Here is a 13,185-nt window from a genome sequence, read left to right as displayed (position 1 = left end):
GGATTAATAATCCTTCCTTCTTTCTAAACCAAAAAGACATTTAAACTCACAACTGGATTCTGACTCCTTCAGGGCAAGGCTGGCTCCCTATGAAGTCCCTGGGAAAAGCCTAGTGGTTCTGGGTGGGGATGGGGGAGGATTGGTGGAAGAAATGGGTACTATTTGGTCTCCCCTCTTCTGGACAGAACTTAGAGCCATGGCCTGGGGCCTCAATCTCCACCCGCATCCAGATCCCTGCTCTATACTGAGTCAGATGCACACCAGGATCTTGGGGGTGGCCTGTTGTGATGTATTGTTCCTTGAAACAGGTGTTTTGCTAAACTGGGTAGGAAAAGTGTAACAGATATTCTTCTCTTGGAACTTGACTCTGGGGTTCTTCCTGCTCTGTTTGGTGCAGTAGTCTTTCCTGGAGGATTTGGATTTTGGTAGATGGCCTCCCATTGACCTGGGGAGGAAACAGGAAATAGAATCCTTCAGTAATTAGTCATTTGCTGATCTCTGGCTTTTAGAACACTGGGTAAGATCCTGTGGGAAGAGAGAGAATAAAGTAATTTGTCCCATTCTTGATGAACACCAGACATATGTGAAGTTAATTTATGGGAAAAGGCTTAGTAGCTCTTTTTTGTTGTTTTGAGACAGAGTCTCACTCTGTTGCTTGGGCTAGAGTGCCATGGTGTCATTGTAGCTCACTGCAACCTCAAACTCTTGGGCTTAAGCCATCCTCCTGCCTCAGCCTTCCTAGGAGCTGGAACAACAGGCCTACACTACCATACCCTGCTAATTTTTTCTATTTTTAGTAGAGATGGGGTCTTTCTCCTGCTCAGGCTAGTCTTGAACTCCTGAGCTCAAGAGATCCTCCTGTTTCGGCCTCCCAGAGTGCTAGGATTACAGGCACGAGCCACCGTGCCCGGCTGCTTACTAGCTCTTGATTCCAGGTCTGTCTGATGTCAAAACTGAAGTGCTTTCCACAAGAAGCAAGGAAAGCAAGGATGTGAAGGGACAGGACTAAGAGCAAAGAGGTGCCCTGAAGAGTGTGAATAGGGAATGGTGGAAGGGAAGAAGCATGTTAGGGAAGCAAACTTGGTGTGGAGATGACATTGGATGGGGACAGATCTGGTGGCCGTGTGCTGCTGGGGAGCTCTGGAAGCCATACACCTGCTGGTGAAGAGCCTGGAACCAAGTGGCAACGGTGATAATCACGAAGGAACAGGCACTCAAGAGGCGTTGTTAAGGAAATACCCAAGAACTTGCAGGGTCTGGTGAAGGGAGAGAAAGAGAGGACAGAGTGATGGTGCTGAGGTCTTGAGCCTGAGCATCCGGGAGAGCGGAATGCCTGGGGATGCCTGGGGATGGCAGGAAGAAAAGAATCTCCTTAGGAGGGGAGGATGAGGAGGCTGACTTCAGCTATGTGGATTTTGAGGGACTGGCAGGATGAATTCAAGTCAACTGTCCATCAGGAAGTTGGAGAGAGATGATGTTAGAGTTCAGGAAGAGGGTCAGGACTGGAGATAAATGTCTGAGAGCCATCAGTTCCCCAGGGATCCAGGGGTAGGGATAGAAAGTGCATAGGATAGAAATCACATCTTTCTTTCACTTATACACATAGTCAAAGTTATCTCTATTCCTCGAAAATGGGGAAAAATTCTGCATCTTACTGGAGAGAAAGTGGGGCAAGAACACCTCACGCTGTCCCCTCCAGGCTTGCCTGCAAGCCCACGTGCCAGTGCAGCATAATAGCAGGAGACTTAGGTGCTATTTCTTTTTCTCTTTCTACCAAGTCTGGGTTTAAAAGCCCTCAAAGAATGGTACAGATTTGGAATAAACGTCTGGAGTCAATCAAATTGTGGGACAGAAGTCATCCCCAGCGTGCATTTTGGTCTTCCCATCACATGTCCTCACTCACCTCCCTTCTCCTCTCACCCTCAGCTCCTGCTCCCCCAGCCCCCAGCTCTTTACCCTCTTTCCCTTACCTAAAATTCCCAGATACACTCTTTGGTAATGTCTTCGCTGTCTGCCAATAGGGTGCCACTGCGGTCCGCTCGTATGTAGAAGCCATTGGGTGCCAGCACAGTGAGCAAGTTGCTCCCCTGGAGCTCTATACAGAAGTTGAGGGCAAACTTCCCCCATGGGCGAAAGGTGCCAAAGGACGTTATTGACCAGAAGGATCCACCCTGTGCTGGGGAGGGAAGAGCTCAGGTTCGTGGGCCGTTCTTTGGAGGAGAATGCTTCAGCAGTTCGGCTGCCTTGAGGGGGCTTCCTGGAGGCAGGCCACCCTTCCCTGGTGCCCCATCCTGCCTATTGGCAGGTCTATGGAAATGCAGGATGGTCAGCAGGGTTCCACTGGTTTCTGTTCTGCCAACCCACTCTGGGCTTTGAAGTGTGAAAACAAACAGAAGCCCTGTTTTTCCTTTTATGATGAGCAGGCCTGAAGTCTGAGCTGGGGCTAAGGCAGGGGCCAGACTGTGAACCCCAGGGGCAGGCAAGAGGAGCCACTCACCCTGGAAGTGGTAGATTCCCTGGCGGCAGGGTAGTAAGTGAATGCAGTCGGGCTGGTCCATGTTGCACTGTATGAGGTCACGTTCTGATGAGGAGCCCACGTACCCATACCGACCCCGCAGTACAAGGAAGGGGCGGTTGGCTAATCGAATTCCAAATTCCTCATTGGGGCCTGAAAGAAGTAGGAAGGAGTTACCTGGATGGGCTGCCTCTAGATGTTTTCTCAGATGGAAGCAGGAGGGGGAACACTAATTGCAGAAGGCTGTTGTCAATATTTTAACATTTAACGAACACCTACTATGTGTTAGGTCTAACGCTAAGTGCTTGAGGAGTGTTTGTGAGAGCACCTAGCACAGTGTGGAAATTTTAATATTCTTCCTTCCTTGAGATGTGTTGATCTATTCTGTCCTCATGACAACTGTGTGAGGCAGCAAGGTGACTATCATCTTTGCTTTTACAGACAATAAAACTGAGGTTCAGAGATGGTTTGTTCAAGTGATGACAAAAATTCAGCAACTGACAGAATATCCTGACCCAAATCTTCTGACCCACCTCCAGTGCTTTTTTTTTTTTTTTTTTTTTAAATCATATTTCACTTCCCTCTAAAAGCATCCCTGACTTGGAACAACCTGGCAGGAGGGCTGCTTGGCTCACCTGGAAGGGAGGCACTGGCCATCAGCAGGCCATTGGCTGCAATGCCCAGGAAGTGGCCACTGAGGGACTGCAGGATGATCCTGCCGTAGTTCCACTGTACACGGAAGAAGGTGTCAGACTCCAGGGGGTGCCCATTAGCCATCACTATCTTGTGGTGCCTCTGGAGAAGGTATCAGGAACAGGGACAAGGAGTGAGGATTAACAGTCTCAGCCCTCTTCCCATCATTTTTATTCCCAGACCCTCTTCCCACATCCCACCCTCTCTCAGCCCTTTTCATTCTCCCAGAGTCTGCTTTATGCTTTCAGATCCTTTTTGAAAAACATGTTGCATCTCGCCCACTTCCCCTAATCTGTCACATCCCAGAGCACAGCATATCCTATGGAGAGAAATGAACCTCAGCCTTGACTCCAAAATTATTTTGCAATGGATCATAGATGTAAAAAAGTGAGAGCTAAACTATAAAATGTCTAGAAGAAAACATAAGAGTTCTTTGTAACTTTGGAGTAGGCTATGATTTCTTGGAGTAAGAAAAGCAATAACTGTTTAAAAAGCTGACATTCAACTTCATTGAAATTAAAAATTTGCTTCTCAAAAGATATCATTAAGCAAGTAAAAAGACAAGCCACAGATTGGGAGAAAACATTTACAATACATATATTTCGCAAAGGACTTGAATTGAGAACATGTAAAGAACTCTTACAACTCAAAACACCCAATAACAAATGGCAAAAGATCTGAACAGACACCTCACAGAGAAAACATACAAATGAGCAAGAAGCACATGAAAAGATGCTAAAAATGACTAATTAGAAGGTAAATGCAAATTAAAGCCATCAAAAGAGGCCATTACACATCCACTAGAGTGGCTAAAATTAAAAAGACAGGCAATACCAAATGCTGGTGAGGATATGGAGCACTTAGAACCCTCATACATTACTGGCGAGAATGTAAAGTGGTATAGTCATTTTAGAAAACTGATTTTCTTATAAAGTTGAGCACGCATCTATGATCTGACTTAGTAATTCCATTCCTAAGTATTTGCCAAAGATAAATGAAAATGTAGGTTCACAAAAAGATTTGTTCACAAATGCTCATAGCAATTTTATTCATAATAGCCCAAACTAGAAACAATCTAAGTGTACATCAACAAGTAAATGGGTAAACAAATTTTGTTTATGAGTAGTATTATAGAATACCACCCAACAATAAAAAGGAATGAACTACTGATACATGCAATGTCACAGATGACTCTTAAAACTATCGTGCCGAGAAAAAGAAACACACGTACCGTACATATTGTATGTTTCTGTTTATATGAAATTCCAAAGTAGGCAAATCTAGTCTATAGTGAAGAACACAGACCAGAGGTAGCAGGGGTGGGGTTAAGGGTAGGAAGAAGGATGGAGGGAAACTGCAAAGGGGCAAGAGGGAATTTTTGTGGTGATGGAAATATTCTCTAACTCGTAGTATGGTTATGGCATGGTTGCATGAGTGTATTTATTAATATTTGTCAAAAGTTATAGAATTTTATACTTAAAATAGGTGCATTTATAAAACAAATACACATAGTATACATATTTGTACATAATATACATAATTTATATATATGCATGTATATTATATAATTTGCATATTTTAAATTATACCTCAATAAAGTTGATTTTTTTTAAAAAGAAGCTCCATTTGGTGAAAATTAATGTGTATAGACAAGTGCCTCCTAGCTCACTTCACCATCTGGTCATCTGCCTTGAAGAAGGAGAAAGTGTGTCTAAAGAGGGAGAGCTCAGAGCTTAAGGTTTCTCTTGTTCAGAAAGCCAAGGTCTCACCTGAGCTAGGTAGTAGCCAGTGGCTGCACGAAGCTGCAAGGTGGGGCTCTCACTGTCACATTCAAACTGGAACAAGGACATCGGGGTTAAGCGCTCAGAGGTAGCATGTACCTCAGCATCTGCAGAGGAAGAACATGTCAGTGGGAGCCCGGGTCTGGCCTCACCCGCAGTCTCAGCCCTTCTTCCATGCTTTATAACTGGGCTTCCTTCCCCCTACTTTTCCTCCTCAACCTTCATCACCTTATGTTGGACCATGGTAGTCTGCAGAAGACCCAGGTGACTTTCCCCTAAAGCCCATATCCCTGCTTTTCTGTCCTTCTCCATGGCACAAAATGTCTCCGTGGGACCCCAAAATCTTCCTTATTGGCAGATTCAAAAATCTCTGCTGATCCCAAACACATTTTCCTCTTTTCCGCAGTCAGCCCTTCCTCCCTCCATGGCTGTGTTGGACCCAGCACTTGCCGTAGGTGACTGAGATGAACCTCCGAGTCTTTGACCTGAGGCTGACCCAGGTAGGGCAGTGCTGTAGGATGAACCATTCCTCACCCCTCACGGGATTAGAGCCGAGGCCCAGGAGCAGATGTGTGCCCTGTGGATATAACATGCCTCCTTCTCCATCACACAGTGCCACGAGCCCTCCAGGCCGCACTTGCATGTGAAAAGCTGTCTGCGATGAGGGTTGGGAGACCAGCCGGTCTACGTGGGACAAGAAGTGGTGTGTCGAGGTCTCCAGGTGGTAGCATCCATCTTGGAAATGCAATAGGAATCCACATTCCTCCAGGCAGGGGACTGCTGCATCCACCCAGATGCGGCCCACGGTGGGGTCAGTCCGGGCATAGCAGCGGTGGATGGGGCTATAGAGGATCACATGGACGTGCAGGGCTGGCCGGGGTGTCCACATGTGGTAAGCTGAGAGGACCCTGGAGTTGCAGAACACGTTCTCACCATTGGACTCCAGATAACGACCAGAGATTAAGCACTGGAGGGTCCACTTGCTGTTACGGTGGAAATGGAGTAGGAAGCATCCATGGTGGCTGTTCTTCGGTTGGCCGTAACACACAGTGCCATCCCCCTCACACAGCAGGTAGAAGCCCTGCAAGCTCTTTAGTCGTACCACGGCCTGTGTCTCATGCTCATTGCTCACCAGGAGCTCACAGGTCTGCAGGCATTGGGAGAAGAGGGAAATCAGTACTGCTGAGTGACTAGCCGAGGAGCCCTGCAACCATCGCCCCTATCGTCACCCCAGCACCTTCATCAAGACCAACCACCTCCACATCAGCTCTGGTGTCTCCTTGCTGTCAGCTCTTCCACCCTCCCACCCAACAGTAATTAAAAGATCTCTGGTCCCCTCCACCACTGGAGCCCTACGGCTTCTAAAGGTCCAAAGAGTTCTAGATGCCCACCTCCTTCAGCTAACTGAAGGTAAATCTCCCTCTCTCTTCCTTGATCCCATTTTGCAGTACCTAATTTTCCAAGAAATGCTGTGGTTTAAGTCTTACTTTTTTCTTCCTCACTGGGCACCTGGATAGCACACTCAGCCAATACCTCCATCCCCAAAGGCTGCCTCCCCAACATAGCAGGAGAAAAGCAAGAGCTCTCTTAGGCAGGCCAGGACTCCAGGGAAAAAGACCGGAGCATGGACAGCTGAGATGCAATTGTCTGGTTCAGTTGATCAACCTTGTTACAAGTGAGAGGACTTTGCTTCTGCTTAACTATGGCACCCATTCCAGAGGTGCCCCATTCCTCTCTCCAATGAAGACCGGTACTGCTAGGGCTTCTACAGTTCCCCATTTTCAAGCAGAACAGAAATAGAGGCCTTGCAATAACTCCATTGGTCCAACTTCCCCTGGATGTCCACAATTCTGCCTTCCAGCCTGGGCTCTCCTCTTCGTGATGACACAACCATCCTGTGCTGAGATGGAAGGTAGGGAGCAGCCAGAGGGACAAGACAGCAGAGTCAGGGCTGAGGCTTCACCTTTTGGCCTATGTTTAGAGGGGAGATGGAGCAATGGGGACCTGTGAGCAAAAGCCTGGAGTACAAGGGTCTTGGGCTGGCAATGACAGAGCCTAGGAAAGTGATTAGGTCGACAGTGCACCCCTGCTGCCACACACACACACACACACACACACACACACAGGAGCCTGGCCACTAAACTGATTCAGTACAAGTTTGCCTTGTTACCTGTCTTCTGCCCAAACTCTTTGCAGTAGCAGTGACTGTATTCTTGTATGCCTCAAAGGTGAGGTAGGTTCCTGCCCAGCTGATAAGCCCAATCCTTAAGTCCTCAGCCTTGGGATGCCTGTGTATCCATTTCACCTCATCCATGGGGCCGGCGCCACAGGTGATGACTCTGTCCGGCCCAGCCTTCCCCCCAGTGGTGAGGTTCTACAGGCCATAGGGCCTGGAATAAGGCCTGTAGTACTCACCACAAGACGTTCCCGGAGGGAACTTCCAGGCAGAGCCTGGCTGGGGGCCCAGTGCCTCTGTGACCCGGGAGCATTGTGACTGTGAGGGCTGCCTCTGATCCTACCACAGCCGGGAAAGGGCCCTGGCCTAGCAATGTCAATCCATGGCCCAGAGGCTCTGGCTCCAGAGGCTCCGGCATCTGCCTTCCTACACCACTCCGGGTACCAAGGTAGGCTGAGCTGAGACTGGGAATCAGAATTTCAATTTGCAACTTTCGGCAAGTCCCTCTCTTTCTTTACCTCTGTTTCTCATTTTGATAACAGGGTAGAAGTCAACTTCTTTCCTCCCTAGAAGTGAGTTCTGCCTGGCTCCCTTCTGGCTCAAGTATTTTTTTAAGTTTGATATCCAAGGAAAATCTATCAGCTTTTATGGCCCTTGGGAGGATGAGGCCAAAATGTCCAGAAGTTACTTTGCAGGGAGTGTGAGGCAACCCTAGATAGATAACCGATGAGGAAATTACCCGTATTAATTGGGAAGGCTGGCTCAGAAGCAGGGTAAGGAGAGTGGCTGAGGTGGAAAGAGCACGGAGAACCTCACCTCAGCAACCTCCAGCTGCACTTCTGGTGGGTAGGATAGCTAGCTGTGCAGACAGCCAGAGCTCCTGTAAGAATACCAGCCTTTCCCCTCTAAAGAGTCTCTGTTGTCTAATAGTCTCTGGGACTCTCTTCCTGCAAAGCTCAAGGAGGGAAAACCTAGCCCGGAACGGGAAGAAACTGACAACATAAAAAAACAGAGAAAGGCAAAAATAAATAATGGGTTTCGCTTAAGCTTTGCTGGGATCCAAAGGTAAATGGATAGCCAACCACACTTGGAAAACGGGCCACAGCCCTGGTGGTTCCTTACGCATGCTTTCCTACTCCCCATAGATGGGGTCTTCCTGGGTAGAAAGAACCCCAGTGCTGCACAGTGAGGAACTGTAACCCCCAGGCTCCACCAATGTTTTGTAAAATAAGGCTAACAGACTACTAGTGCCAACATCATCTGGGTAATTTTAAGTATGCATATTGTTGGGCCTCATACTAGTCCTGATGAATCACTTTTTCTGAAGCATACCTCAGGACCCATATTTTAAACACACATTCCCTCCCCCTCAAACTTTAATGTGCAAAGCAATCATTAAGAACTACTGCTCTAAGTAGCTCGGAGAATGATGAAGAGTGGAGCTACACGGTTTATGTAGCCATGAAGGTAGATACTGTTGCCTTCAGCAGAGGTTCCTTGGAATTGGGGAAGGAATGAGATTTCCACCACTGGAAACCCTATAGTATTTCCAACCCAAGAATAAAGAGGGAGAAGCTGAGCTGGATGAAAAGGTGTGTTTGTGTGTCGTGGGGGTTGGGGGTGGGTGGTCCTGCAGCTTTAGCTTCTTTGAGCCTCTCCCACATTGTCTCTTTGCACCCAACAACCCAGCCTCCCATTTCTAGGCTACAGACAACACCGTATACAAACCACAGCAAATTTATTACTCAATATCCAGTGCCACATCATAGCACCACCCGAGCGTTCACCTTCCCCCACCAACCTGGCCCCAAGGGTACACCCAAAACTGAAAAAACAAAAGTAAATCCAGATCCCTGCTCCTCCTCTGGAAGAGGAGGCCTTGGCCAGGAAGCCCCTTCCACAGGTCCCAGCAGGCAGGAGAGTGGACCCCTCTGTGGCCAGAGAGAGAGAGGCTCCAGGCTCCAACAGAGAGAACATGCAGGCAGGAGCAGGAGCAGAGGCCTGTGTCTGTCGGGGTGGAAGAGTGGGAGGGAAGGGCACTGCCTGAGGAGTCCGGGAGTCTGGTCATCCCGGGGATACACGTGGGAGCTTCTGGGCAGCAGGGGCCTGCCCCTGGCTGGTTAGCGCTTCGACAGCTCATGGGATAGCCAGTCCAGCCCATCATACAGGCCTGTGCCCTGGGTGGCACAGGTGGCCTGGACGTACCACTGTGGGAGGAAGGAAAGAAAGAGGTCAGCAGCAGAGAAGAAAAGGGGATGCCTTTACATCCGTGCCCCAGCCTGTGGCTCCCCTGGAGAGGCAGGCTCCAGCGCGAAGGGGCAGGACCCTCACCGTGCGGCTGCGCAAGTGCTGTAGCCCCAGCTTGTCAGTCAGCTCGCTCACGGGCATGGCATTAGGCATGTCCTGCTTGTTAGCAAACACCAGCAGCACCGCATCCCGCAGCTCGTCCTCTTGCAACTGAAAGGGGAGAAGGGAGGGTGGGACCTGTGGTCTCAGCTCCCAGCAAGATCCTCAGGCTCCTTTTTCCCTGCTATGTTGGGGAGCCCCCCTTCCTACCTTCTAGCTTCTCCGTGGGAAAAATACAGTACCATGTAGTCTATTGCTAAACAAAGATATGAAGTTATCAATGAGCTTGAGGTCACCTAAGCCTTAAGTCCAGAAAAGGTCTTTTTCTAATTTGAGTACTTGCCTTAGGTAAAATGACAAAATTTCCAAATGGAAAAAGAATATAAGATGACATTTTTATCTACCACATATAATTCTTCTCTCCCCACCAACTTCTCAAACTCAAATGCAAAGGCATGAGAATTAAGGGAAAAAGTCAGTCCTACCCTCACCAGGTGAGATACACAACGTGTCTGAGCGTACAAACACAAACTCACATTCCTGGCCTTTGATGCCTCTGGGGGGTTCCCTGACCTCCATACCACCACCGAGATCTCTCTGTCCCCAAGCCAACGGCTCAGTTCCCAGGACTCTGGGCACTCACCATCTTCTGGAGTTCATCAGCAGATTCCTGGACCCGCTCCCGGTCATTACTGTCCACCACGAAGATGAGGCCCTGAGCAGGAAGGAAGGAGAGGCAATCACTCCCACTTGGGACAAACCCTAATCTGGCCCTTTCTCTCTTCTTCCCATCTTTAATTGTGCTGACCCTTCTCATCTGATAAATTTCTACTAAGGCTCTGTAGAAATCCTAGCACAAACTAGAGATGCCACTGCAAAGGATACAGCCTCTACCCTCAAGGAGAAAGCAGTTTATCTAAAGATGTACAAGGGAATAGAGAGGTATGTGATGAGGGCTAAATCAGGCAGCATGGCCCTAGAACCCTGCTTCTCAGGAGAAGTTCCAGGTGGCTAAGTCTACAAAGACCAAGGTGAGTTCTGAAGATGAGTAAAGGCAGGTCAACCAAAGGAAGCATAAGCAGGGAAGGGTTTTTTCCTGGCTTAGGGGCCCAGCCTAGGCCAATATCTCAGTCCTCCCAGCCCTAACACCTCTTTCCCTGGAGTTGGGCAGTCCCCCACACACTCCACCTGAGTGTTCTGGAAGTAGTGCCGCCACAGAGGCCGAATCTTGTCCTGGCCTCCCACGTCCCACACTGTGAAACAGATGTTCTTATATTCCACTGTTTCTACATTGAAGCCTGTAGATAATCGGAAAAAAAATATGAGAAAAAGTCCCGAAAGGAAGGAGCTCACTATAACTACTAGGATCTAAGCAGGGACACAAAAACAGAAAGCAACGATCAAGGCCCAGGAGGACAGAACCCCAAGAGGACCAGCAGCCAACACACAGGGCAGGGGTAGGCCACATCCACCCCCCAGGCACGTAGAGATACCTTGACCCACTTCTCAAGTAGCCATATCTGATGTCAGGGTCAGCTCCAGGAAAGGGGCAGAACCCGCAGCGGACTCCGAGAAGGCCGCCGCGGCGCTCCCGCTCCTCCCCGCCTCGCTTCTGGGCTCACCTATGGTTGGGATGGTGGTGACAATCTCCCCCAACTTGAGTTTGTACAGGATTGTGGTCTTGCCAGCCGCATCCAAACCAACTGCAACGGAGAGGGGCATAGAGATGGAGATGGGAGCGAGGGAGCCCCCTAGGGACCAGGGAAAGGGAGAGGCCAGGACAGCTGACGGTGACCCGGGCGGAAAGCGGGAGCGCCTCCAGGTGCGCGCTCGTATCTACCTTCGGGGCCTTGAGGGCAGTCTGGGTGGCGTGCGCCAACTCCTGCCCCCAAAGTGGGCGAGGGACGGGAGAGCACTGGGAGGTAAGGGGCACGGGAGGAAGGCCGCGCTCCTTTTAAAAGTCGTCTCCAAGGGCGGAATCCTCCCTTCTTACCAGCCGGGTTGGGGCGGAGGGAGCTTCACCCCACCCAGGCCCACAGCTCCGGGTCTCAGGCCCTGGGGGCAGCACTGCGGACTGGGACCCACCCGAGAGCAGAGGCACCGGGGTTAGGAGGTGGGTGAGTCGGGGTCAGAGACCCAGGTGAGCGGGGCTGGAGGGACGCGGGGGCGGGAGGGCTGCGCCGGGTCGGCGCCCCGGTCCGGGCCGCGCTTGATATGCCTCACCCATGAGAATCCGCATCTGCTTCTTCCCGAAGATCCGCGAAAAGAGCGCGGACACGGTGAGGCCCATGGCGGGGCCCGGGGGAGGGGGCGCGGGCACGGACGCGGGGTGCGGGCTGGAACCGGCCGGCCGCGGGGGGATGGGGCGCAGCAGCAGAAGGCGGAGGCTCCGCCGCCGCCTCCGCGCGTCCCGGCCCGCCCGACGTCACCGCGGGCCCGCCCCCGCCAGCCCCGCCCCCAGCTCGGGCCCCGAGACGCTGGAGCGGAGCGAGGCTCCGCAGCCCGGCCGGGTCCCGCGCGGCCTAGGGGAGGGAACGCGTCTGCGTCAGGCCTGTGGCCGCGGCACCGGCAGCCCGAGCGGGGCTGAGGAAAGGCTTTATCGTTGCACAGCCGCCGCGCCCCCAGCGGCCGGCCTCCGGGCTCTAGTTTGTTGCGTCCAGCCCACTGTGGGCTCCGGTTTAGCTCTTGGGAACTAGCAGCATCGGGTATGCGCGCCACCCTCGTTAGGGCATTGGAAGCTGCGTGCAGGGGTGTTAGTCCCCCCTTTTGCCCTTTCAGCTTCCACGGAGTGCTTTTCGCGGAGTAGGTGGTCGTGTGAGTGTGCGGGAGGTAGAGGAAAAACATGCCCGAGAGGTCTGTGCTAGCTTTCATGGATCCTTAAAACGTCTACCTGCAGATCTCCATCAGCAGAACCAGTGCTTCCACTGGTTCTCCCAGCCTTGGGCGGAGTGTCCCAGACCCACTCCTGGGCTAACCGGAGAACTCCGCCTTCCCTCAATCGCCCTGTGGACACGGTCTTTCAATCTAGGCGCAGGCTGCCTTTCTGAAGCTCCTTTTTCACTTTGCTACAGACTTGCGGACCTGGATTATTAATGCGCACCTATTCAGGATTTTGTGAGAATCTTGCCTCCCTAGAGCCAAAGAGCGTCACATGTAATTTCCCCCTTCATTTTAGCATCTAGGAGAATAGTAAAATAGGAATTAAATTTCTTCTATAATGAGGACGAGCCCAATGCCAGGCATCTAACAAATATGCTTAACAGGTGCCTGTGGGGTTGAACTGGACTGACAGGTTGCTCAGTGGAGCAAGGGCAGGCCTTATGCCTATTTTGGATTCGTACTGGGCTTCCAGGATCCATGGCTTATGGGCTAGAGGTGAAGCCGAGCTGAAAATCAGAAAACTTTCACTCATTCATTCACTTTTCAACGAATATTTATTGACCATAAATAAATGTGAAAGCACTATTTCTGGCTTTAGTTCAAATCTCAATTCTGCCATTTCTTGAGGATTTGGCTTCAACGGTACTCACAACCCTTCCATTATTTTCTCAGGTATAAAAGAAGACAAATTTGTTCTAACTCAGGGGGTTATGGTGAATATTAAGATGATGAAATAATGTAACTGCATGTTATGTATAGCGCAGCTGGATGTTATTTGGGCCACTAAGAAACTG

At 50.4% G+C, this 13,185-nt stretch overlaps 2 protein-coding genes across 2 annotated transcripts; both read right to left on the bottom strand.

Annotated features, from left to right (window-relative positions):
- Positions 1-268: 268 nt before the first annotated feature.
- Positions 269-7,524, bottom strand: FSCN3 (fascin actin-bundling protein 3, testicular). The gene is made up of 7 exons (XM_012664783.1): positions 7,160-7,524; positions 5,440-6,136; positions 4,978-5,096; positions 3,151-3,310; positions 2,498-2,668; positions 1,971-2,176; positions 269-445 (listed from the first exon to the last, which is right to left on the bottom strand). The coding sequence occupies exons 1-6, from the start codon at positions 7,301-7,303 to the stop codon at positions 1,971-1,973; spliced, it is 1,497 nt and encodes a 498-aa protein (XP_012520237.1). The 5' UTR covers positions 7,304-7,524; the 3' UTR covers positions 269-445.
- A 1,362-nt stretch (positions 7,525-8,886) lies between these two features.
- ARF5 (ADP-ribosylation factor 5) lies at positions 8,887-11,956 on the bottom strand. The gene is made up of 6 exons (XM_012664782.1): positions 11,735-11,956; positions 11,134-11,214; positions 10,700-10,809; positions 10,155-10,226; positions 9,497-9,622; positions 8,887-9,372 (listed from the first exon to the last, which is right to left on the bottom strand). Exons 1-6 carry the CDS (start codon positions 11,799-11,801, stop codon positions 9,286-9,288), a joined length of 543 nt encoding a protein of 180 aa, XP_012520236.1. The 5' UTR covers positions 11,802-11,956; the 3' UTR covers positions 8,887-9,285.
- Between the last annotated feature and the right edge of the window lie 1,229 nt (positions 11,957-13,185).

Source organism: Propithecus coquereli, unplaced genomic scaffold (genome assembly GCF_000956105.1).
Source record: "Propithecus coquereli isolate 6110/MARCELLA unplaced genomic scaffold, Pcoq_1.0 Scaffold91, whole genome shotgun sequence".
Taxonomy (NCBI): domain Eukaryota; kingdom Metazoa; phylum Chordata; class Mammalia; order Primates; family Indriidae; genus Propithecus; species Propithecus coquereli.
This window is presented reverse-complemented; position numbering and strand designations above follow the sequence as displayed.

Excerpts from the sequence above, each read along its gene's own strand:
- FSCN3 (XM_012664783.1), bottom strand. The coding sequence starts at position 7,303 with ATGGATGAGGTGAAATGGATACACAGGCATCCCAAGGCTGAGGACTTA. Across the intron at positions 6,137-7,159 it reads AGAGTTTGGGCAGAAGACAG|ACCTGTGAGCTCCTGGTGAG; the intron begins GTAACAAGGCAA and ends CAATGCCTGCAG. Across the intron at positions 3,311-4,977 it reads CTGGCTACTACCTAGCTCAG|AGGCACCACAAGATAGTGAT; the intron begins GTGAGACCTTGG and ends TACCTTCTCCAG.
- ARF5 (XM_012664782.1), bottom strand. The coding sequence starts at position 11,801 with ATGGGCCTCACCGTGTCCGCGCTCTTTTCGCGGATCTTCGGGAAGAAG. Across the intron at positions 11,215-11,734 it reads GCAGATGCGGATTCTCATGG|TTGGTTTGGATGCGGCTGGC; the intron begins GTGAGGCATATC and ends TCTCCGTTGCAG. Across the intron at positions 10,227-10,699 it reads ACTACTTCCAGAACACTCAG|GGCCTCATCTTCGTGGTGGA; the intron begins GTGGAGTGTGTG and ends CTTCCTGCTCAG.